This window comes from Schistocerca piceifrons, chromosome 4 (assembly GCF_021461385.2).
Source record: "Schistocerca piceifrons isolate TAMUIC-IGC-003096 chromosome 4, iqSchPice1.1, whole genome shotgun sequence".
NCBI classification, from domain to species: domain Eukaryota; kingdom Metazoa; phylum Arthropoda; class Insecta; order Orthoptera; family Acrididae; genus Schistocerca; species Schistocerca piceifrons.
In genome coordinates this window covers 433,016,810-433,040,938 of record NC_060141.1, presented here as the reverse complement: position 1 = coordinate 433,040,938, position 24,129 = coordinate 433,016,810, and the positions used below count along the sequence as shown (strand labels likewise).

At 40.9% G+C, this 24,129-nt stretch overlaps 1 protein-coding gene across 3 annotated transcripts in view; it reads right to left on the bottom strand.

Annotated features, from left to right (window-relative positions):
- Window positions 1-24,129, bottom strand: part of LOC124795168 (probable malonyl-CoA-acyl carrier protein transacylase, mitochondrial) — a 41,913-nt gene that overhangs the window by 2,126 nt on the left and 15,658 nt on the right. For all 3 annotated transcript variants that reach the window (XM_047259062.1, XM_047259061.1, XM_047259060.1), the window contains one exon: window positions 5,865-6,082. In XM_047259062.1, the coding sequence (XP_047115018.1) occupies window positions 5,865-6,082 (218 nt within the window). The remainder of the gene's footprint in view (window positions 1-5,864; window positions 6,083-24,129) is intronic.

The window sequence follows — 24,129 nt, the reverse complement described above, 5'->3', positions numbered from 1 at the left end:
ACAATTGGCAACAAACATTAAAAGATATCCACAGACACTGGGAACAATTTAACTAATAAATATTGAACTTCGTTAGTAACAGTAATCTGACAGAAACAAAATTATTTGACTGATTTTTGTAAAAGCAATCCTATTAGCAAAAGAAAATTATCTGCCTCATAACAGAAATCTGGATCATCATTAATAAAACTCCCATTAGAAGCAAGATGCTACAGGTTCTGTTGGAACACAGTGTTCAGTGAAGTGTACCACTGAAAATAACTATTTCTTGTAATTTTTTATTATAACGGACAGTCAAATGAAAACAAGACAGATGGGGAAAAAAAGTGAACTATTTATTATGTCAAAAGTAATCGGCATAACAGTTAATACATTTCTCACAGTGTGAGACAAGATTGTCAATGTCTGAATGGCACAATATTTTCGGTTGCCTATGGAACTAGAATTGTACCCTGCTGTGCACCTCTTCATCTGGAGCAAATTGACAGGCATGAATATCTTTCTTCAGGGTTTCAAAAATATGGAAATCGCTTAGGGAGAAAGTGGCACAGTATGGAGGATGAGTGAGGGATTCCCAGTGAAAATTCTACAGCATACTCAAAACAACCTTAGCAACATGTGGTCAAAACAAACCAAATGTTGCCCAGGTCATTTCACGCACACTGCAGAAGTTTCGCTGCAAGCCCTTATACATCCTATATACAGACTTGACCTCTACCCTTGTGATTTCCATGTTTTTGAAGCCTTGAAGAAAGACATTTGTGGCCGATTTGCTATTGATAAAGAGATGAACACCTGAGTACAATCACAGATCTGTACACAACAGCAGACATTTTTCCATGTAGTTATTGACCGTTTTGCCTTGCAGTGGGAAAAATTAATTAAAATTTATGGAATTACTTTTAAAATAATAAACCATTTTTCATCTGCTTTGTTTTCATTTGACTGCTCCCTATAATATAAAAACAGCAGTTACAGGCGGGTCAAGCAACAGTACAAGAATGATACTGAATGAGAATTGATCAAAAGAGTCAGATCAGCTTTCACTTACAGCTTCCTTGATGGATTGATGTCTACACCAAGTACATTCTACATGAGTGAAGTTTTGAATAAGACAGTGCCTTATCCACATCATTTACATGGTAATAATGTTAAGTATTGTTGGTCCTGATCGTATTATTTTTGTTTAAAATGTACAGCTTCAGAAATGAGTGAGAAGCTAAGGTGGACTGCCAATGACTCACACTGCAGTATTTAGCATATATAAATAAAGAATTAAAGTGACAAGTGCACTAACCATGATTAATCCTTCAGTATTTAGGACTTTGAAGAGCGACAACTGTGCACAGTTAAGTGTCTACCTCTGCCATCACGGTAGGCAACCACAAAATAGTTACTGTAATTGACTGTGATGAGTAGTAGGTAACATTTAATTACATACTGGAGTGTTTTCACAGTTAAGCATGGTCACAAGAGTAAGTTCCTGCCCATTATGTGTAACTTCTGTTCACTTGGAAACGTGATGCCATGCTATGAGAGATGCGTATGAAGTAGTAGTTCTCTCTCTCTCTCTCTTTCTCTTTCTCTTTCTCTTTCTCTTTCCCTCTCCCTCTCCCTCTCCCTCTCTCCGCTGAAGGAAGGGATGTTATATCGCAACTGTTTACCATTTGTGATAATTCATCATAGCTTTGTCATTATGATCCTGAAGGAAAGCAAACCAATATGATGTCTGATTCATCCAGAAACTCTAAGATCAAGATGTATCATTAGCAGGGAAGGAAATTATTTACAAGCATGGAGTTCCCTCTCATATGAGTATGACCACAAAAGAACTTAAACAGGATGGGTAGTGACTTCGCCATGGACATGGAATGATTCAAAATCTATACCAATAATAAATCTATAAAACTGCTGTCTCTGTCTAAACATGCCACGCTAAAACTACCAGACAAATTTTCATGGGGTTTTTGCAACTTGAGCATAGTTTGAAGCACTGTGTAGGCTTTAGTTCATCAAAATTGGATCACAGAAAAAACAGATATTGTGATTTAAAGATTTTGTATGTCTGTTTGTCTCTTTCAACAGACTATTATTTTTCATGGGGTTTTCACAGGTAACTTGAGCAGCTTGGGCACCATATGGGCTTCATTTCCTGGGAAAAGAGATATCATAATTGAAAATTTTATCCACACTAATATTATAAATGCAAAAGTAACTTGATCTGTTATGGAGATAGCTCAAACCCTGAGGAAGAAAGCTGGCTATTTCAGAAAGTATACAGTACAAGATACTTAGTCTTTTGCAAAATATTATGTGAATAAGAGAAAAATATTTATTCACTGGAGAAGCCATTTACTCTTTGAATTTTAATCTTTATTAAATTTTTGAAAGTACTTTCATTGGTTGATATGTTCTACATTATATGATTTGAAGTAATGAATACAATGCTTATATAATCTTCAATGTGTTTAATCCATGATACATGCTATTTGTTTGATAATGTATAGCTACTTTAATGGCACACTGTATAGATGCATGCTCTTGCTCATGCCCTTCTGTATGCACTGCTTGGCAGGCAGCTTGAATGCTGATGCATTGTGTGTGGGGGAACAGGGCACACACCACAAGCTACGGTTACCCAAGTGGTCAGACACATGAGGGCAGCTGATGTTATTGCACACAAATTAGCTTACTTATTCACCCTAACACAACTACTAAAATGTGACTGCAGCCAAAAGTGACAGCTAGTCATAAATAAAACTGTTAACGAGTTTGGTAAAAATCTACACAATTTGAGGACGGAATTACCTAAAATGCTCAAGCTCAACTGTAACCCCCCCCCCCTTTTTTTACATTTCTTCATCCACATCTGACCCATTCTGAAGAGAATGGCAGGGTATATTCCCAAATTATTTGCTTAATACTAGTTCTTAAAACTTACTATTAATGAAGATAATAAAATCAATTTGAAAAATGGAAAACTACTCAAAAAAGGTCAGCAGATTCTGAAGGTTGTGGCAAAGACTAGTTTGTGTAGTATGTTAATGAAGCTGCAAAAAGTGCACTACACAGAAGTGCCTAACAGAGAAACTACTATGTAAATAAAGCAGAGTATTAAGGAAGATTGTAGTTTAAAGTCTCTTTGATAATCAAGTCTTTAGGTTTGGGGAGGGACAAGGAAGAAAATCCAATGTGCCCTCAAGGCAACCACCCTGACATTTGCCTTATGCAATTCTGGAAAGTCAAGGAAAAACTAAATCTGAATGACTGGATAGGACTTTGAACTGCTGTCCCTCTGAATGCAAGTCCAATGTTTTAACCACTGTAACACCTCACTCTACACCTACATCTACCTCTATATCTTTACACTGAAACCACCATGAGGTGCATGGCAGAGGGTACACCCCACTGTACCAATTACTAGGGTTTCTTTCTGTTCCATTTGCATATGGAGTACGGGATGAATGATTGTGTGAACACCTCTGTGCATGCAGTAATTATTCTAATCTTATCCTCATGATCCTTATGTGAGCAATATGGGGCGGATTGTAGTATATTCATAAAATCACAATTTAAAGGCAGTTCTTGGAATTTTGTTAACAGACTTTCTCGGGATAGTTTACCTCTATCTTTAAGGGTCTTCCAGTTCAGTTTCGTCAGTATCCCTTGGTACTCTCCCACAAATTAAACAACTCTGTGACCATTTGTGCTGCCCTTCTCTGTACACATTCAATATCCCTTGTTATTCCTATTTGGCGTGAGTCCCACACACTTGAGCAATATTCTATAACCAATTGCACAAGTGACTTGTAAGCAATCTCAGGTCCCACACATTTGAAAAATATTCTAGAACCTGTTGCACAAGTGATTTGTATGCACTCTCCTTTGTAGACTGATTGTACTTCCCCAGTATTCTACCAATAAACTGAAGTCTACCACCTGCTTTATGCATGACTGAGCCTATGTGATCATTCCATTTTGTATCTTTACAGTGTGTTACACCCAGGTATTTATATATTTATAGGAGATGGCTGATACCAACAGTGATTCATTGATATTATAGTCATACAGTACAGGTTTTTTTGTTTGTTTTGTGAAATGTATTATATTACATTTCTGAACATTTAAAGCAAGTAGGCAATGCTTGCACCTCTATGAAATCTTATCAAGACCTGACTGAATACTTAAGCAAATATACAACACATTTCCCTGAGGTACACCTAAAGTTACTTCTACACCTGACGATGACTTTCCATCCAGATAACATATTGTGTCCTCCCTACTAAAAATTCTCAGTCCAGTCACAAATTTAATCTGATACCTCATACACTATGTGATCAAAGGTATCCGGATACCTGGCTGAAAATGACTTACAAGTTTGTGGCACCCTCCATCGATAATGCTGGAATTCAATATGGTGTTGATCCACCCTTAGCCTTGATGACAGCTTCCACTCATGCATTCATATGTTCACTCAGGTGCTGGAAGGTTTCTTGGGGAAAAGGCAGCCCCATTCTTCACGGAGTGTTGCACTGAGGTGAGGTATTGATGTTGGTCGGTGAGGCCTGGCATGAAGTCAGTGTTCCAAAACATCCCAAAGGTGTTCTATAGGATTCAGGTCAGGACTCTGTGAAAGCAAGTCCATTACAGGCATGTTATTGTCGTGTAACCACTCTGCCACAGGCCGTGCATTATGAACAGGTGCTCGATTGTGTTGAAAGACGCAATCATCATCCCTGAATTGCTCTTCAACATTGGGAAGCAAGAAGGTGCTTAAAACATCAATGTAGGCCTGTGCTGTGATAGTGCCATGCAAAACAGCAAGGGTGGAAGCAAGACCACAACATAACACCATCGCCTCTGAATATTACTGTTGGAATAACACAAGCTGGGAGATGATGTTCAACGGGCATTTGCCATACCCACACACTGCCATCGAATCACCACATTTTGTATCATGATTTGTCACTCCATTCAACATTTTTCCACAATTCAATTTTCCAATGTTTATGCTCCTTACAACAAGCGAGGCATCATTAGGCATTTACTGGCATCATGTGTGGTTTATCAGCAGCCGCTCGACCATGAAATACAGGTTTTCTCACCTCCCATCTAACTGTCATAGTACTTGCAGTGGATCCTGATGCAGTTTGAATTCCTGTGCGATGGTCTGGATAGATATCTGCCTATTACACATTACGAACCTCTTCAAATGTCAGTGACCCAGATGAGGTCGGCCTGTACGCTTTTGTACTGTATGTGTCTCTTCACATTTTCACTTCACTGTCACATCGGAAACAGTGGACCTAGGGGTGTTTAGGAATGTGTAAATCTCGCTTACAGACATATGACACAAGTGACACCCAATCACCTGACCACTTTCGAAGTCCATGAGTTCCGCAGAGCACCCCACTCTGCTTTTTCACGATGTCTAATGACTACTGAGGTCGCTGATGGAGTACCTGGCAGTAGGTGGCAGCACACTGCACCTAATTTGTAAAACGTATGTCTTTGGGGGTGTCCGGATACTTTTGATCACAAAGTGTACGATCGACCCTTTGACGATAATGTGGTACTGAGTCAAATGCTTTTTGGAAATTGAGAAAACCTTCATCTACCTGATTGCCTTGATCCAAAGCTTTCAGTAAGTCATGTGAGATAAGTGTGACTTGGGTTTCACATGATCAATGTTTTCAAAATCCGTGCTGGTTGGCATTGAGGAACTCATTCAGAGTATTAAATATTTATTGGAAAAATAATCTCAATCATATCTGACTAATATTCAAAGACTTGAAAACCCATTAAGTAAAGAAATGTAAAATACTGTCTTAGACTGTATGATAATATTCAACGGTAATATTTACCTCTGAGTGGCCAGCAATAACCTTGCAGTGTGGAAACAGGTAAGTGGCTACACAGCATTCTGGGTTCTCAATGCCTTGTGCTATACTCCATTCTTTAGCACTTGCCATTGCTTTATTCAATTCAGAATCAGGTCCGTAAAGCACTGTCATCATTCCACTGTCTTCTGCATCAGACGCTAACTGCATAGCTTCAGCTCGCACCTTCACCAGTTTCAATGCTGTCAGCAGTCATTTCAGATAAAGAAAAAATTTATTGGAAAGTACAGGGTGATTACAATTAAACTTATGCTACTTGAGTCAGTGTAGATGGGTACCAACTTTATAGGAATGTGTTCAAACTGTGTGCTGCAGGACTTGGGGTGTTAGCATGTCATGACTTGCCACTAGGCACCAGTACTGGTACTGTGATATAGGGTTTAAACGCAAGCATTAGTGTGCATTACTGTTGCAGAAAGTCAACATGGGTCTGGAAAAGGTGAGCAGGGCTTTAATCGTAAAGCTGTTTTATCAAAACAATAGCAACAATGCTGCTACTCTTTGCGAGTATCGACACATTAAAGAAATATGGAGAGATACTCTTTCTTCACTGGGTTTGAAAAACATGATTTGGAAGTTCAAATTAACTGGTGATTTGGGAATTGCTCCTGGGAGAGGTCAACACATAAATGCACTGCAAATTGTGGAAGAACTTCATGTTGCCATGGCTAAGAATGCTGGATTAAATGTGTGATCTTCAAGCAGTGCACGAGCTGAGTCAAGACAGCTGAACATTCTGTTGCGAACACTGTGAAATGGTATCCATATGAACTTCACATTCCTCACCAACTTTTGCCTTGTGATACAGACATTCAAGTAGACTTTGGTTTTGCGTTCCTTGCAATGGTTTAAGTTGACAACATGTGGCCTTAGAATATTTTGTGGAATGATGAAGCACAGTTTACGCTCACTGGGATAGTGAACACTCACAACTGTTGTATTTGGGGATTGTCACCACCAACGAATATAATGAAATTCCTCTGCATGGTGAACGCATCACTGTGTGGTGTGGCTTCATGGCACGGTGCATGATTGGTCCATTTCTTATTGAGGAACTTGGGCACCAAGGATCAAGGACATGCAGTGTGAACAGCGCACACTAACATGATCAGCTTCGTCAACATGCCATACCTGCTCTATGGTAGAGAGGTGCTGTTTTGATGCATGATGGAGCTCCACCTCACATTGCTCGGATGGTCACTTGGTTACTCCATAACACGTCTGGAAAAAACGGAATCGTCGGATGAATGTTCCAAACAGCACAGCCACCAAGATCACCAGATTTGAACTGGTGTGATTTTGATGTGGGGCTATCTGAAGGACAGGATTTACCAATGGGACATTAACACGCATTGGAGGATGAAGATGAGCATAGCGAGGGAGGTAGCCAGCATCCCACCTGAGATGTTTTGGGCAGCAATAGAACAATCTGTAGTGTGGTTCCAGGCTGTCGTGGATACAGATGGTCATCACACACTGAACAAGGGACATAAACATGGTATGCAGTTGACAAATGTTACCCTCTCACATGGAAATTGTCTTTCTTTCAATGGTTTATTTATTATTTCTCTTCCACATGTCCTTACAAAATTTTCCACAATGTCTCATTGTCCTACGATTGGGGGCCCTCGCAAGCAGTGGAAGTTTAATTGTAACCACCTTGTACTTCAACATATATTTAAAGCTATCAGATTTTCATACTCAGCCTTACTGCATTTTGGCAAATTGTTATTGTCTAAATTTTTCCTTTCCAAATGTTACCCTCTCACATGGAAATTGTCTTTCTTTCAATGGTTTATTTATTATTTCTCTTCCACACGTCCTTACAAAATTTTCCACAATGTCTCATTGTCCTACGATTGGGGGCCCTCGCAAGCAGTGGAAGTTTAATTGTAACCACCTTGTACTTCAACATATATTTAAAGCTATCAGATTTTCATACTCAGCCTTACTGCATTTTGGCAAATTGTTATTGTCTAAATTTTTCCTTTCCTCTTTATTTTCAGCATCTGCCATTTTCCTCCATTGCTGGTGAAAACTTAAGAAACTATAGTTCTCTCCAAATACGAATAAAAATAATGTAAAGTGCCTATAAACTCTGGTGATCAAATTTTCAGAAGAGACATTTTTACTTTAGAAGCTGAAAATAAAATAAACACTTGTGAAAAGCCAGCTTGTAGGAGGAGATATGGTACAGAAAACTAAATCAAATGGAATATCTTCGCCATCAAGATGTAAATTTATTTGCACAAAAGTGTCAAAACCCTAAAGGCTCCAAAAATGCTTCACCAAGTTTTTTGGTTGTAATCTTTGTGATTACATTCTCTAGCACTTGTCCTATCTTCATTTAGTTCCCATATATAGAGTAAAAGAGGTGGAGGCAAAGGGAAATCAGCAATGTCCTTTTTGAAGGAACCATTCTGGAATTTGCATGGAGTGATTTAGGGAAATCATAGACAATCTAAATCTGGATGGGCAGACAGGGACTTGAACTGTTGCTCTCCAGAATGTGATTCTGGTGTGCTAACAACCGCAATACCTCACCTGGTCAAACATGACTGTAAAGAAAGGGAAGCGTGATGGACAGTTTGGATGGAGGTGCAGCAAGTAGGTGGGATAGGAATGTGGCCCATGTGTGCCCACCCACTTACTCATACAGGCAGGAGTAATAGCATGTGACACACCGTGAAGTGGAAAAGTGGAGGAGGGGAAAACAGAGCAGAGGAAGATGGACACTGCTGAGAGAAAGTGATTGTAGAAAGTGGGGGACGTAGGGACAGGAGTGGAGGTGCGGGTGGGTCATGGGCTAGTGGAGTGTGAAGTCGGGAGTGTTACAGGATCAAAGAATATGTTGTAAGGACAATTTCCATCTATGTAATTTAGAGAAGCTAGTATTGGGAGGAGAGCAGTGGTGATTCAGATGGCCACAACTGGGCAGTTGCTATTAATGGATTATGAAGCTGTCATTCACTGAAGTTGAGCACATTGTGCTCGGCAGTGTGTTCTGCCACTGAATGGTCAACATTGCTGTTGGCCACAGTTTGGCAGTTGCTATTAATTTGGCTGGACAATTGATTGGTGGCGATAAATGTGCAGAAGGTTGCTTTGCTGTTGGCCACAGTTTGGCAGTTGCAATTAATTTAGCTGGACAATTGATTGGTGGCGATAAATGTGCAGAAGGCTGCACAAAAGTTACAGCGGAGAAGGTGTATGATGATTGCTTTTACAACTGACCCTGCCTCTGATAGAGTAGGACACACCTGGAACAGAACTGAAATAGGATGTGCATAATGGGTGCATAGAACAAGTCTCACACCTGGGTCTTCCACAAGGATAGACCTATATGGTAAGAGACAGGGGGTTGTGACATAAGGATGGACTAGATGTTTTGTAGAATGGGTGGGCAGTAGAACACCACTTTGAGAAAGGCTGTGGTTAGAACGTTTATTTCCAGACAGAAGAAACAGCAGAATCCACGGCAATGTATATGGTTAAGTTGTTCCACACTGGGGTGATAGTGGGTTATAGGGTGGGACAGAGTGTTTCAGCTCATCTTTAGGGTGGCTGGAGGATTAAGAGCATAGGTAGATATAGTTCAAGAGATCAGTCTACAGACTCTGCTTGGAGCGCAGTGCTGACTGTGAAGGTCATGTCATATTGTGAAAGACAACACTTGTTCCTGCAGATGTGTCTTTTGAGGATTTGATATGGGCAGAGTTTCCTTATGGAGCCATAGGAGAAATGGATAAACAATGTACAGGAATATAGCTTACTGGGCTGAGGAGGACCAGTTGAAGAGATAGGAGAGAAAATGTTAAGACTATGGAAGATAAGGATATATAATGGTATGGATCACAAATGGGAAAATACACTGACATAAGCAACTTTGATAAAGGGCAAATTTTGTGGTCTGGCATCTGGAACAAGCATGTTTGAAACAACAAAGTTGGTTGGTTGTTTACATGTTACTGCTGTGAGCATCAGTGGAACATGGTTGAAGGATGGTGAAACCACTACAGGCAACAAGGTGTAGCATGTCCATGTTCTAACACTTTCTTGGACGACTAGAGACAATGCAGTTTTGGGTTGCATGACTCACATGTCTCTTCCAGTTGACTTACACATTGTGCTTGCAGCCGATCCTCTTCTTTGGGTTATCAGCTATGTTGCTCTCACTGTTTAATTCATCTCTGAAGACTGTTTCAGGTTAAGGGAAATAATATTAACGAGCTCTATATTCTTGAAATAAATTATATACTCGTAAGCTTTTGTCAGTTCAACAATATGTTTTCAACCCTCATCCCAAAGTAACAATTCTTCTGTACAAACTCCAGCAAGTCAACTGGTTCCAAGATAAATGTCAGAATCTACTAAACATTCATACAGTTACATATGTTCTGCCTCATACAAAGCCAAGGCATGAAGCAAAAGTCTCCATATAACAACGCTTCATCTGTCTCTTTAACAATCCTCATGACACCACACACCATGGAACATTATCCAATTACTCTCCGACATTTTGATATAACTTCTAGGGCACTGCTTGTAACCACCTGTTGGGGCTGCTCGCCTGACACAGCTCCTGGCTCCTCCTGACAGCTGTCCTTCCTGCATACACAGACATGTGGTGCAGTAAAAAGGCTCTCTCACCCTTGTCATTAAAATATTGGGTGTTCAAGACGGTGGGGAGCCAAATGTTTCTAGAATTTACCCCGAAATTCTCGAAGCACTACAATGTCTCATCACAGAACACAGGGAAGCTTGCCTGCTCCATAAATCAGGATTGGCTGCAACTGTGGCAGATCTGAAGATAGATTACAATCCTGGTGGAGGCAAAAAAGTTTCAGAACACATTGTTCAGTGCACACCGCTGAACATATGCCCCACAGCAGATGAACCCCACGGGTTCTCATATCAATGTAACAACACTGTCAATTACAATTTTAGTGGTTGTGGGATCATCAGGATTGGACTGCCGGGGACCAATGGAAGCATGATGTCTGGTCAGCTGAACCATGTTTCTTGCTATAAAAATCTGACTGTCACATCCAGATATGCCATCATTCAGATGAATGGCTGGTTGAAATATGCGCTGCACCATGAACACAGGCTGATGGGGGATATTCACCGGGGCTTCCTTGTGACTGTCAATAGTAATCAAAGGCATCATTACAGCTGTGGACTATGGGAACATTATTGGAAACCATCTGAACGCCTTTATACCTGATGTCTTCCCCATCAGAGATGTCATATTCGCACAAGACTTTCCTTGTAACAGTCAGATCGTTCCTACAGAGATTTTAGGAGAGTTGTAGTGAACTCACATTGATGTCTTCGTTACTAAATTCACCTGAGCTGAGCCCCACAGAACACACTTGCTGGCCAGAGTAGCCGAGCGGTTCTAGGCGCTTCAGTCTGGAACCGCGCGACCACTACGGTCGCAGGTTCGAATCCTGCCTCGGGCGTGGATGTGTGTGATGTACTTAGGTTAGTTAGGTTTAAGTAGTTCTAAGTTCTAGCGGACTGATGACCTCAGATGTTAAGTTCCGTAGTGCTCAGAGTCATTTTTTGAACACACCTGAGACACCGTCAGGTGCCACCTCTGCTCCCACAAACTGCCAGCCTATAATTTATGGGACTTATGTGACCTGTGTGTAGACATCTGGTACTGCATATCTCTGGAAATCTACCAAAGACTTGTCGAATCCATGGCATGTAGAAATTCCGCCGTATTATTTTCCTAATGTGGACCAACATGCTGCTAATCAGGTGATCATAATATTTGTCTCATTGTTGTAGTCAGTCAGGTTTACTAAGAAATGAAGCAGTGAGTTTGGGTCAATGGAATGTGTGGGGATTAGTGTTCAACAATGGCAATGTCATGGTCATGGGGATTTTGCTGTATAGGAAGGTGAGTCAACAGTGATGAGTCTGGATCCAATGGCAATAGGGTGTAGGTAGTTGGAAGGGCGATGAAGGAAGAGACGCGTACCTGATAGCTCGGCTACAGGCAATGGGTTGGAGGTGTTGGTTGACGAGCAAAATTTTTCTTATTAGAGTACACATTTGGTTTTGCTAAGATTTATAGGTTTTGGGAAGCATTTAGAAGGTGGATGTGCAGGAGGGGGGAGGTGTAGATGGGTTGAGAAGGAAGAAGCATTTGACAGAGAGGGTCTGCGATGGGCCTAGAGATACAGAAATGGATAGGAGGTTATACTGCATTTCTGGCATGGGATTACTGAGGTAGGGTTTGTAGGAAGAAGAGTCACACAGCTGGCAGACACCTAATGTTAGGTAATCAAAGTGGTTCATCAACTCACTGGTAGAGGTTTTGTCTGCAGGGAGGGTGACCAAATCAGGGCATGTCTTAAAGCTGTGGATGGCAGTTCTTCCCTCCACTGAGAGGTTTGCAGTTTTGGGAATGGGCCTGAGAAATGAGGATGAGGCCAGGCTGGAGGTAAGGTATTCTTGGAAGGTAACTAAAGTGGTGGAAGTCTGAAAGGCAAGGTTCACTTTTGCTTGGCAGGTTTGGTGGCAAAAAAATGTTTCCACTGAAGGGATCAGGAGAAAGACAATAGATCTTTGGGCAATCCACCATGACTGAATTTGGGTATGGGGCTGAAGATGGTGCCTTTTGATATGACTATAACTTTTGTGACATCAAGGTTTTTGGCAGATACTCTGCCTGACAAAACAAAGTGCAGCACACAGAAGACAAGGTCAGATGTCAGTGTAACGTCGTACATGCAAACACCAACAGCGAATATGCAAATGATTAGAGTCACAAATCTCTGTGACAGGTAGAATGGCCAACAGAATGCATTAGTGTTGTTCCCGTTTCATCTTGATACCATACATTTATGTATGTCTGTCTGTGTAGTTGTGTATGGAGAAACTAGAAAAAGAGCAAAAGCTAGTGTTAACTGTTTTCTATTATGTGTTTCTGTGTGCCACACAACACTCCTCTATAGATAAGGCGTCGCCTTTCCCCTATTTTACATATTTCAGCTGACCATAAAATTCTTCTACTTCTTTTAGCTGCGTTTTGTATTTTATTAATCACTGTTGCAGCAATTTTGTCATGGCAATGATATCAGTTTCTATGTGGGCATCCTCAAATGTATCAGGCCTATTTGTTTCCATTAGATCCAATATATTTCCATCATCAGTTGGCTTCTGAACAATCTGTTCAGGGTAGTTCTCAGCAGACACATTTAGTAATGGTTTGCAGGACATCTTGTCATGCCTACCACTTACAAAAATGTAATGATCCCAATCGATTGTTGAGTAATTTAAGTCTGCTGCAATGATGACAGTATCGCTGGTGGACATTCGTAGTAGCAAACTGTTTTCACTAAGTTTTTGGCTACATGAGGGGGTGAGTTTGGTGATCAACAAATTGATCCAATTACTAGTTTATGCCCACCACCGCTACAGTGTCTTGCCCAGACAAACTTGCAAGCAGCTTCAGTTTCTATCTCCGCTTTTTGATAAATTACCAGATGAAATAAAATGTCTGACAGACAGCAGTAATAGTTTCAAAAACAAATTGAAATCATACCACCTTGACAACTCCTTCTATACCACAGATGAATTCTTGAATATGAGTAAATAAATCTGGAGATATAATACATGCATTTATGCCATTTAAGGGAATGGGATAGGTAATAGGAATATTTAGGTATAACACTATAATAAAAAAAAAACAAATATTAAAAGTAAACTTTTTTCCTGTGCGCATTTCTTGTGCATTTGACTTGTTCCACATCATAATGGTTTTTCCGTGCTTCTGATCAATGGAACGCATAACTAACTAGCTCAGCTGATTTGAGTTTCTTTACTACTGTGACAAATACACCACCTCAATTTCCCGTTAACCTATCCTTTTGATATACACTTAGATTTACCTAAAAAAATCTCACTGTAGACAATTTTGAGTTTTAGCCTTCTTTTTATATCTAGTGTTATACGACCTCAATTGCTTTTCAATACTGCTTCAAAACTATTGGATTTTTTTGCAAAAGTAACTGATTGCAACTCCATGTATTTTAATTTTTCCATTTGTGGGGGCATTTCTTTTTGTTCTACAGCTAACACCTTTATTCAAACATGATGGCAAATCAGCTAAGCTAAAAAAAAAAAAAATATGTGAACACTCCATGTTGTATGGGTAGCAGCTCTACTGCCTAGCACACGCATGACCCATTTAGAGGGGTCCTGAAGTTTTCAAGCCTATGTGTAAGCCCAGAAAGACACAGTCTAGCATTGCATTCTCTTTCATACCTTTCACCAGTCTCAGAACCAAATGGTCCCAATGATTTCTGGGCATAATGCTGCAAATTGTGAGTTTGTTGAAACTTCATGAGCAAGCCTGGTCTCCTCATCTCTCTCTGCCAGTCACTGGAACAATCCTAGGACAATCTTGGACCTCAGATGAAAGGCATTGTTCATTTTTTTGTGCACCACAAAACGTTGTTGGTTGCACCATGTTCCATCAATGGCTGCTGGAACATCCTGTTCGACTTGTTGCCTGATGACTCCCCATGTAAACACATGGTGCACATAGTGATCCTTCCTATTCCTTGCTGCCATTTCCCTGAGGGGTACCATTATTTGATGTACACTGGTACTGCTGACAATTAACAGACACCTACCCTTTTGCATTTGCTTCCCCTTGACAGGGGGCTGGTGAATCATGCAATGTATAGTTATGACAAAAGTTCAAAATTCTAGATTTCAATCAATGGAAAGTCCAGGTTGAATATTGACAATTATGAAAAGCACAGATTGCTACTCACTGTAAAGATGACACGATGAGTCACAGACAGGCACAATGAGGAAAATGTTACACACTAACCTTTTGGTCAAAGACTTCTTCAGAAAAGAAATAAAAACACAAGCATACACACAGGCAGACACACATTAGGCACAAATCACTGCTATGTGCAGCCAAATTAGCCAGACTGCAACTGTTACGTTGAACAAAAGCAGCAGTCGGAAGCGGGACAAGGAAGGCAGATGGACAGCAACGTATGGGTGGAGGAAGGAAAGAGTGCTGTCTGGCAGAGCATGCAGGGACTAGAAGGAAGTTGGACAAAGTTGCCAGGGGTGGGGGTGGGGTGTGTGCATAAAATGAGGGGAAAAGACTGGTGGGTGCATTGGCGCAGAGATAACCCAATGAGGGTGAGGGGAAATGAATTTGGAGATGGTTGTAGGACAGAGGGGGTGGAAACTGTTGGGGTCAGCACATCATCATAGGTTGACGCCAGGATAATTCTGGGTGTGGAGAATCTGTTGTAAGGATAACTCCCATCAGCACAGTTCAGTAAAGCTGGTGGTGGAGTTCGGAAGGTGGGAAATGAAGTACTGGTGGAAGCAAAGCTGTGAGGATGGGTTGTGAGTTGTGCTTGGGTAGCTCAGTCGATAGAGCACTTGCCTGCGGAAGGCAACGGTCCCGAGTTCGAATCTTGGTCTGGCACACGGTTTTAATCTGTCAGGAAGTTTTGCAGCAGAGCTTGTATATGAAATGGCTGTATCCAGAGGTTGCCAAGTCTCTCATGGGCAAGCAGTCAAGCATGGAATAGGAAGTGCTGGGTGAGAGGATTGGGGGCAGGTCTTGCACCTGTGTCTTCCACACGGGTATGATTCCTGTGACAAGGGGCTGCTATTGGGAGTGGCATGGGGATGGACACACTGACAGGTAAAAAAACCTCTGGCACACGCAAGGTACAATGTTCTGAGATCATTGCATGCACATTCAATGACTTGAAGACAGCTCTTACTAATGCCATCACTCTTGCACACCCAAATGCAGACATTCGCATCTGCATCATTATGGATATGAGCGAAGCTTCGAATGGCAATATTCTGCAACATGTTGGTAACACCTATAAACCATGCTGTTTCTCTTCCTAAAAACTTTCTTCCCCACAATGCAAATTGTCTACCTTTGGTGGAGAACTGCTAGCAATCTGCAAGGCTGTCTGTTACTTATGTGAGTGACAGAGGAATAAGAGGTCACAGTTTTTACCGACCATTGGGAGTGGCATGGGGATGGACTAGGATGTTGTCGAGGTGGGTGGATGATGGAACACCACTTTCAGGGCATGAAGACATATAAGCCACAGTTTTTACCGCTCGCAGATGCCAGCCATACCCCACCGACCATCCTCCCTCCCCCTTCTGTTTCCAGCACAAGACCCTTATCTGCCCACATACCACTGACGTCTGCTACATCAGATGCGCCAACAACATGGTGGATGACTATCTGTCACCTGTGGAATTGGCTCACCAGCAAATGCAGGACCATGACATCGAAGACTTATTACACGATATCCCTTCCTCTTTGACCATTGAGCCACATCATGTCCCCAGTCCTATGGAATGTGGGGGCAGGCCTTGTGGCAACTATCGGTAGCCACACTGTCAATAGCTGTTCATTCTTCGAGCTAGCTTCTTTGACAACTTAGTCGGTGACCCAATTACTTACTGTATGTTCCCCCTTTATGAGTTATGTGTAATAAAAGTGTACTTCAATCATAAGTGTGGATTCATTCTACACTCCAGTGAATGTAGTGCGTGAATTTCCACATGTGAAACTCAGATCGCTCTGTTCATGCATGAGACCCAGAAGGCAGCCCTCTACTGGCACCCAGGTTGATACCGTGTTCCTTGACTTCCAGAAGGCTTTTGTCCACACTGTTACATAAAGAAACAAAATACAAGTATGCAGAATATCAGACCAACTTGTTCGTATTGAAGACTTCCTTGCAACTAGAAAACAGCATGTCATTCATATTGGAAAGAAATCTTCAGGCATACTCTAAGGGAGGGCTGCAGCTCCATTATTTTTCACAATATCTATAAATGACATAATGAATAACAACTTGAGTTCCGTGGGGCTGTTTGCAGATGAAGCTATTGCATACAAAGATGGTGCAATGCAAGGAAATTGTAGTGAAATGCAGTAAGACTTGCAGAGGACTGATGCCTGATATACAAATTGGCATCAGACCTTCAACATAAACAAATGTACCATACAGTTATGTATAAATAAGCAGAAAGATTACACGACTGCTGAACAATCATTGGAGGCAGTGATTTCTATTATACATCTGGGAGCATGCATGCATACATACTGATTTAGCGTGGAAGAAATAGATAAAACGAACTGTAGGAAAGGCAGATGCCAAACTGTGTGTGATTCATCTGAAAACCCCTCAGGAACTGTATTCCAACTATGAAAGAGTGGATTGTAACATGATTTATTCTTGAGAATCACCTATGTTCCACTGAAAACACTCATGCTGGCAAAAGACGGTCTTGTCTTTTCAAATATTTTACGTAGTGTGAAAAAATGTAGTGTGCACGCACTGATCTGTGCAGGTGGTGCAAATGCAGTAATGTAACACACCAGTGCCAAGGCACTGGGTGAGGAGTGTGGTAACTCTTGCTGGACATGGGCACTATTCCTTGATAATATGCCTTTAAGATGTCATGAACACCTCAGAGAAAACACACACGACAAATGAATGCTGAAGACAAATGAAAACTGTAAATCTTCCAAGGAGATATCCCCGGTGGTGGGATCAACTTTTTGAAATCAAATATACGGTGATGTAGGTTAAGACCCCACGTATCACACCCTGCAATCATTCACATTCACCCTGGTGGGCTCTCATTTACAAGTAACATGCAACAACATGGATCATGCCACACAATTCATATAATTCTGGACTTAAGTTAACAGACAACTTACTGTACCTGGCATACTTATGGAATGAATACGAGAAAATAGCTCGTCATCATAAATACAGGCTTACATACATGAATTTTCTCACAATTCCAATATGTGCAGCTTGTGATAGTATTTTGACATGAAACCTCACAACAGAAAAAAAAAAGGGAATGTAATGTGAATTCTACAAACGCATCGTCTAAGTAATAGGTCAATGGACAATTTGCTAAGGATTTCCGTACAAAAGACTGAAATGTGAAAGAGTTGTAAAATGTACACTAGGTGATCAAGAGTATCCGGACACCCCCAAAAACATACGTTTTTCATATTAGGTGCATTGTGCTGCCACCTACTGCCAGGTACTCCAAATCAGCAACCTCAGTAGCCATTAGACATTGTGAGAGAGAAGAATGGGGCGCTCCACAGAACTCACAGACTTCGAATGTGGTCAGGTGATTGGGTTCCGCTTGTGTCGTACGTCTGTATGGGAGATTTCCACATTGCTAAACATCCTTTGGTCCAATGTGATAGTGAAGTGGAAATGTGAAAGGACACATACAGCACAAAAGCGTACAGGTCGACCTCATCTGTTGACTGACATAGACTGCCGACAGTTGAAGAGAGTTGCAATGTGTAATGTGTAATGTGTAATAGGCAGACATCTATCCAGACCATCACACAGGAATTCCAAGCTGCATCACGATCCACTGAAAGTACTACGACAGTTATGTGGGAGGTGAGAAAACTTGGATTTCATGGTCGGGCAGCCACAAATCACGCTGGTAAATGCCAAACAACACCTCGCTTTGTGTAAGGAGTGTAAGCATTGGACGATTGAACAGTGGAAAAACATTGCATGGAGTGACGAATCACGTTAAACAATGTGGCGATCCGATGGCAGGGAACGGGTATGGCGAATGCCCGGTGAACATCATCTGTCAACATGTGCAGTGCCAACAGTTAAATTCGGAGGTGGTAGTGTTATGGTGTGGTTGTGTTTTTCATGGAGGGGGCTTGCAGCCGTTGTTGTTTTGCATGGCACTATCACAGCACAGGACTACCTTGATATTTTAAGCATCTTCTCACTTCCCACTGTTGAAGAGCAATTCGGGGATGGCGATTGCATCTTTCAACATGATTGAGCACCTGCTCATAATGCACAGCCTGTGGTGGAGTGGTTACATGATAATAACATCCCTGTAATGGACTGGCCTGCACAGAGTCCTGACCTGAATCCTATAGAACACCTTTGGGATGTTTTGGAATGGCAACTTCGTGCCATGCCTCACCGACCGACATCAATACCTCTCCTCACTGCAGCATTTCATGAAGAATGGGCTGCCTTTTCCCCAAGAAACCTTTCAGCACCTGATTGAATGTATGCCTGCAAGAGTGGAAACTGTCATCAAGGCTAAGGGTGGATCAACACCATATTGAATTCCAGCATTACCGATGGAGGATGCCACGAACTTGTAAGTCATTTTCAGCCAGGTGTATGGATAGTTTTGATCACATAGTGTATAATTATTTTTCAGATGAGTTTCTTTTCTGTCATTATGTGAAATCGTTAAATGCTCCATAACTATCATTTTTAAAAAAAAGTGTGTAGTATTTTTATTTTTAAATCTTTATGGAAAGGACTCTGATCATTATTTTTGTTCAATTAATTGTTTTATATGTAATTTTTATTTCTATTCCTTTGTCACATCATTTTAATGACTGTGTTTCACTTTTTTTATATCATTCCTTTCCCAATCAGAAGTTTAGTGAATATGAATTTAATTATGTTTATCAATTATAATACTCAGTTAATTGAAGACTCCACTCCTTCAGTTAAAAAACAAAACACAAAATAATCTAGGCCTATTAATATTGACTGCGCAATGGTGTGAAAAATGTATTTTTTGTTAGTAGATTTGCAATTTTTGTTTGTACAGTAATCATCATACAAACATTTAAAACATAACCTAAATACCTATTGCACTATGGACAAAATAACAAGAAGAAGATCTAAATGAAAGAAGGATTTATAAGTAAAACAAAATTCAAGCAAAATGAGAAATAGATATAATGAACACAATAATGTGCATGAAAAAGCAGGGTAATAAAACAAAAGAAATTAAATCAAAATTAATACATATGATTAATAAAAATACATGAACAAAGATTTCAAGTGGAAAAAGAATGATAGGAAGAAAAATGAGAGCAAATAAGGAAGTTGATATTATCTGCATCTATATTCTGCAAACCACCATGAGGTGCAATGTCCCGTTGTACCAGTTATTAGGGTTTCTTCCTGTTCCATTCCTGTATGGAGCATGGGGATAATGATTGTTTGAATGCCTCTGTTCATGCGGTGATTATTCTAATCTTATCCTCACAGTCCCTATGTGGAAGTATGTAGGGAGTTGTAGCATATCCCAAGAGTAATCACTTAAATCCAGTTCTTGAAACTTCATTAATACACTTTCTCGGGATAGTTTACGTTTGTCTTCAAGTCTGCCAGTTCAGTTCCTTCAGTATCTCTGTGAGACACTACCACGGATTAAACAAACCTGTGACTATTCATGATGCCTTTCTCTGTATACATTCAATATCCCATTAGTCCTACCTGGTACACAAACTTGGTCAATATTCAAGAACTGGTGGAACAAGTGATTTGTAAGCAATCTTTTTATAGACTGATTGCACTTCCCCAGTATACTACCAATATAGTGAAGTCTACCACTTCCTTTACCTACGACTGAGCCTATGTGATCATTCCATTTCATATCCCTACAAAGTGTTACACCTAGGTATTTGTACGTGTTGGCAGATTCTGTGACTCATTGATATTATAGTCATATGATACTGTACTATGTTTTTTCCATTTTGTCAAGTGCAAAATTTTACATTTCTGAACATTTAAAGCAAGTTGCCAATCTCTGCACCACGTTGAAATCTTACCAATGTCTCACTGAATATTTATGCAGTTTCTCTAAGATCCTACTTTATTATAGATAACTGCATCATCTGCAAAGAGCCTGACTTTACTATTAACTGGCATGATTTTTTGTTCGCAGTATCTACAACAGAGTATAGTCAGAAGAGCGGCTCACTCAGCCACAAATTCAGTATAGAATCCGACAGAGACTCCATCAGGGCCTGGAGCTTTGTTCAGTTTTAATGATTTCAGCTGTTTCTCGATACCACTGACACTAATACTTATTTCATTCACCTTTTCAGTGGTAGGCTACAAGGATTAAATTGGGACAATTCTCCTGGGTTTCCTTTGTAACGGAACATTTTAAAACAGAGTTAAGCATTTCAGCTTTTGCTTTGCTTCCCTCTGTTTCAGTTCCTATCTCATTTGCTATGGACCGGACACTAACTTTGCTGCCACTAACAGCCTTTACATATGATCAGAATTTCTTTGGATTTCGTGAAATCTCATTTGACAATATTCTGCTATGATAGTCACTGAAGGCATCATGCATTGCTCTCTTCACAGCCAAATGGGTTTCATTCAGCATCCCTCCCTCCCTCTCTCTCTCTGTTTTACATCTATTACGAAGTGATCTTTGTTTCTTTAGAAGTTTCTTTACAGTGACTACATATCACCGATGTGCCCTCCCATTATGAATTGTTCTACTGGATACATATCTATCCAAAGCATGGGCAACTATTCTCTTAAACTTGAGCCAGAGTTCCTCTATATGCTCCTGATCCGTACTGAAAGTTTCAAATTCGTCACTGAGATATGAAACTACTGATTTTTTTATCTAGTTGACTGAACATATGTATCTTTCTGCTTGCTTTGGTCATCCTTTGTATTTTGGCAGTCACTGTTGCCAAAATCACATCTGGGTCACTTGACAAAATTCGAACCCACAGCCTACTGCATGTGACACTATTATCCTACCCAGTATACCACACAACCCAGCTAGATAAAACAGCTTTTTTTTTAATGCTATTGAGTATCACACAAAATTCCCAACTTTTTTTCGTCAATTACTCGCAAATGAGGGCCCAACAGGGTGAATGGCAGCAACGTGTGATACCTGGGATGTTAACCCACATAACCATATTGATGGTTTCAAATGTCGATTCCACTGCTGGAGAAATTTCCTTGTTGGATCTTAAGTTGAGTTCATTGTGGGTAGACACAATGAATGATGATGTATCTGAAGTTATGAGTTAATGACAACTGGATCTGTCTTCACAATTGATGTAATTAGTTGATGCAATGCAGTATATTATCATTGAGGATGTGTTCGGCATTCAGTGGCTAGAAATAGTGAGGCACTCTCTTCCAGCATCACTCTGCCTAGAGATGAAGTTGAGAAGAACAAGTTCGCACACAGCTGTGGTATCAAAACAAAAAGGCAACCATATTTGAAGAAAAACTGTAAAACGTAACTTACACCACATCAGACTGACAGATCTGCCATGCACTGTTCCCTACTCATAGGGGTACAGTCAAATCACCATTTACATGCATGAACGGGAAACAACACAGTCCTTGCTGACATTAGAGTATTGCTCATTGTGGGCTACTTAGCAGATGAGACCGATAGAGTAAATAGAGAAGATCCAAAAACGAACAGCGTTTTTCATCACACATTTGTTTAGCTTGGTAGAAATCATGATGAAGATACTAATTCAACTCCAATAGCAAACATTACAAGAGAGGCATTGTGCATTACAATGTGGTTTACTATTAATTCTGAGAGTGTATGTTCCTAGAAGAGTCAGACAATATAATGCTTCCTGCAACTTACATACAGGTCATGAAGGCAAAATTACTGAGATTCAAGCTCAAATGAAGGCTTACCACCAATTGTTCTTCCCACACACCAGTCGTGACTGGAACAGGAAAGAGGGGAGGTGATGGTGGTAAACAAAGTACGGAATGCCACACATCATAAGATGGTCTGCAGAGTGGGGAAAGAGATTTAGGTCTGCCACTAGATAAACTAGCCTTGTATGCTATCTCGCAGTACATTGACCAGTACACTGACCAATGGGTGAGATGGCTCACTGCTCTTCCAGTTGCTCTAGTCTGTTGCTCTGTTTACCTTAGAAGATTCCATGCTGTCGATCAGCCCCAATGAATGGCCCTAGCCTACAATGTATTTAATAAAATCTTCTTGAATGATCATCCGAATGGTCATAACAATGAGTTTTGTACCCATCCTATTCAGGTGGCGTGACAGGATGCTGTGCTCTGCACAGCCTTATAGCCACTGGACTGCTGACCTCTTTGGTTTGCAGACCAATCATGCGCTTCCAGAAGAGGGTGCTGTGCCAATGCATGGGGAATCCAGCACAGGCAGTGCTGAGGAAACACAGTGTGGCCCTTGCGCAGGTGTCAAGTCCCAGAATCTGTCCACTCTCCCTGCAGATGCCACTACCTTCAGAATAGATTACTGCTGTTAAATTGTAGCAACTGCGGAACCCCGCACTGTGTACATTTGAAATCTGCTAGCTCAGTTTAGCCTATTGGTACTGCGTAGCTTCTTCATGTGTTCCAAATCAAAGGTGTGTTCCTCATTGATGCTATGCTCGGCCACTTCGGACTTGTCAGTCTGCCTCAGTCGAATGTTTCTGTGTGTTCCGTATGGCTGTGAGATGCATCACACATTCTCATTCAATGCTGCAAACATCTGACATCTGCAGTCCCAGCCAGTCTCCGCGTTGCATGGAAAACAGTTTTTATTTGACATTTCTCTATTATTCTCATGATCTTGGCTGTCGGCGGCCTTTCATATGGCAGGAATGCCACACCTTTGGCTTCTTCTTCTGGTTTGTCATCCCCCCTCTTATCTGCTTTATATGCATCTTGTTGTAACCATTTTTTCAGAAAGTATCCAGCAGAAGCTGTAACTCATTTGTAACCTCATCCTGTCACAGATGGACCTGGCTCTATGCACTAAGGTCTAAGGTGGTTAGTACCGAGTTGTGGAATGCTGGATGGTGGCAACTCCTAGCATTAAGGTAAAGGTCCGTGTACATCTTCTTCCTGTAGACCGAGAGTCCCGACGTGCCGCCAGGACTTCTTTTGATCAAAATGTACAAGAAAGATAGGCTTCCACACTCTTCTATTTCCATGGTAAATTTGAAGCTATATGATGTAGGAACTCTTGTCAATTTTCTCCACCATGTGGCCACATGACAAATGTGTCATCTACAGACCTAAGAAATCTTCCAGTGGCACCCAGATGAATAGTGACATGATGCCAAAGCTGACCAGTATTTCCTTCTTGGCCATGCATTATCCTTTGATTACCTTCACAAATGCTGTGGAGTTCTTGACATGGTGTGGGCAATGACCTATGATAGGTTTTAGCACCTGTGCCATATGTCTGGCTATCCCGTATATCAGCGAGTTTATGGAGTTCAGTACAGGCTGCAGTGGAACTCCCTCCTTGAGTATTTTCGGGAGGCCATACGGTTATTAAGAATGGTAATACAAAGTAACATCTCCTTGTACAACTATATATTTAGTTAAGA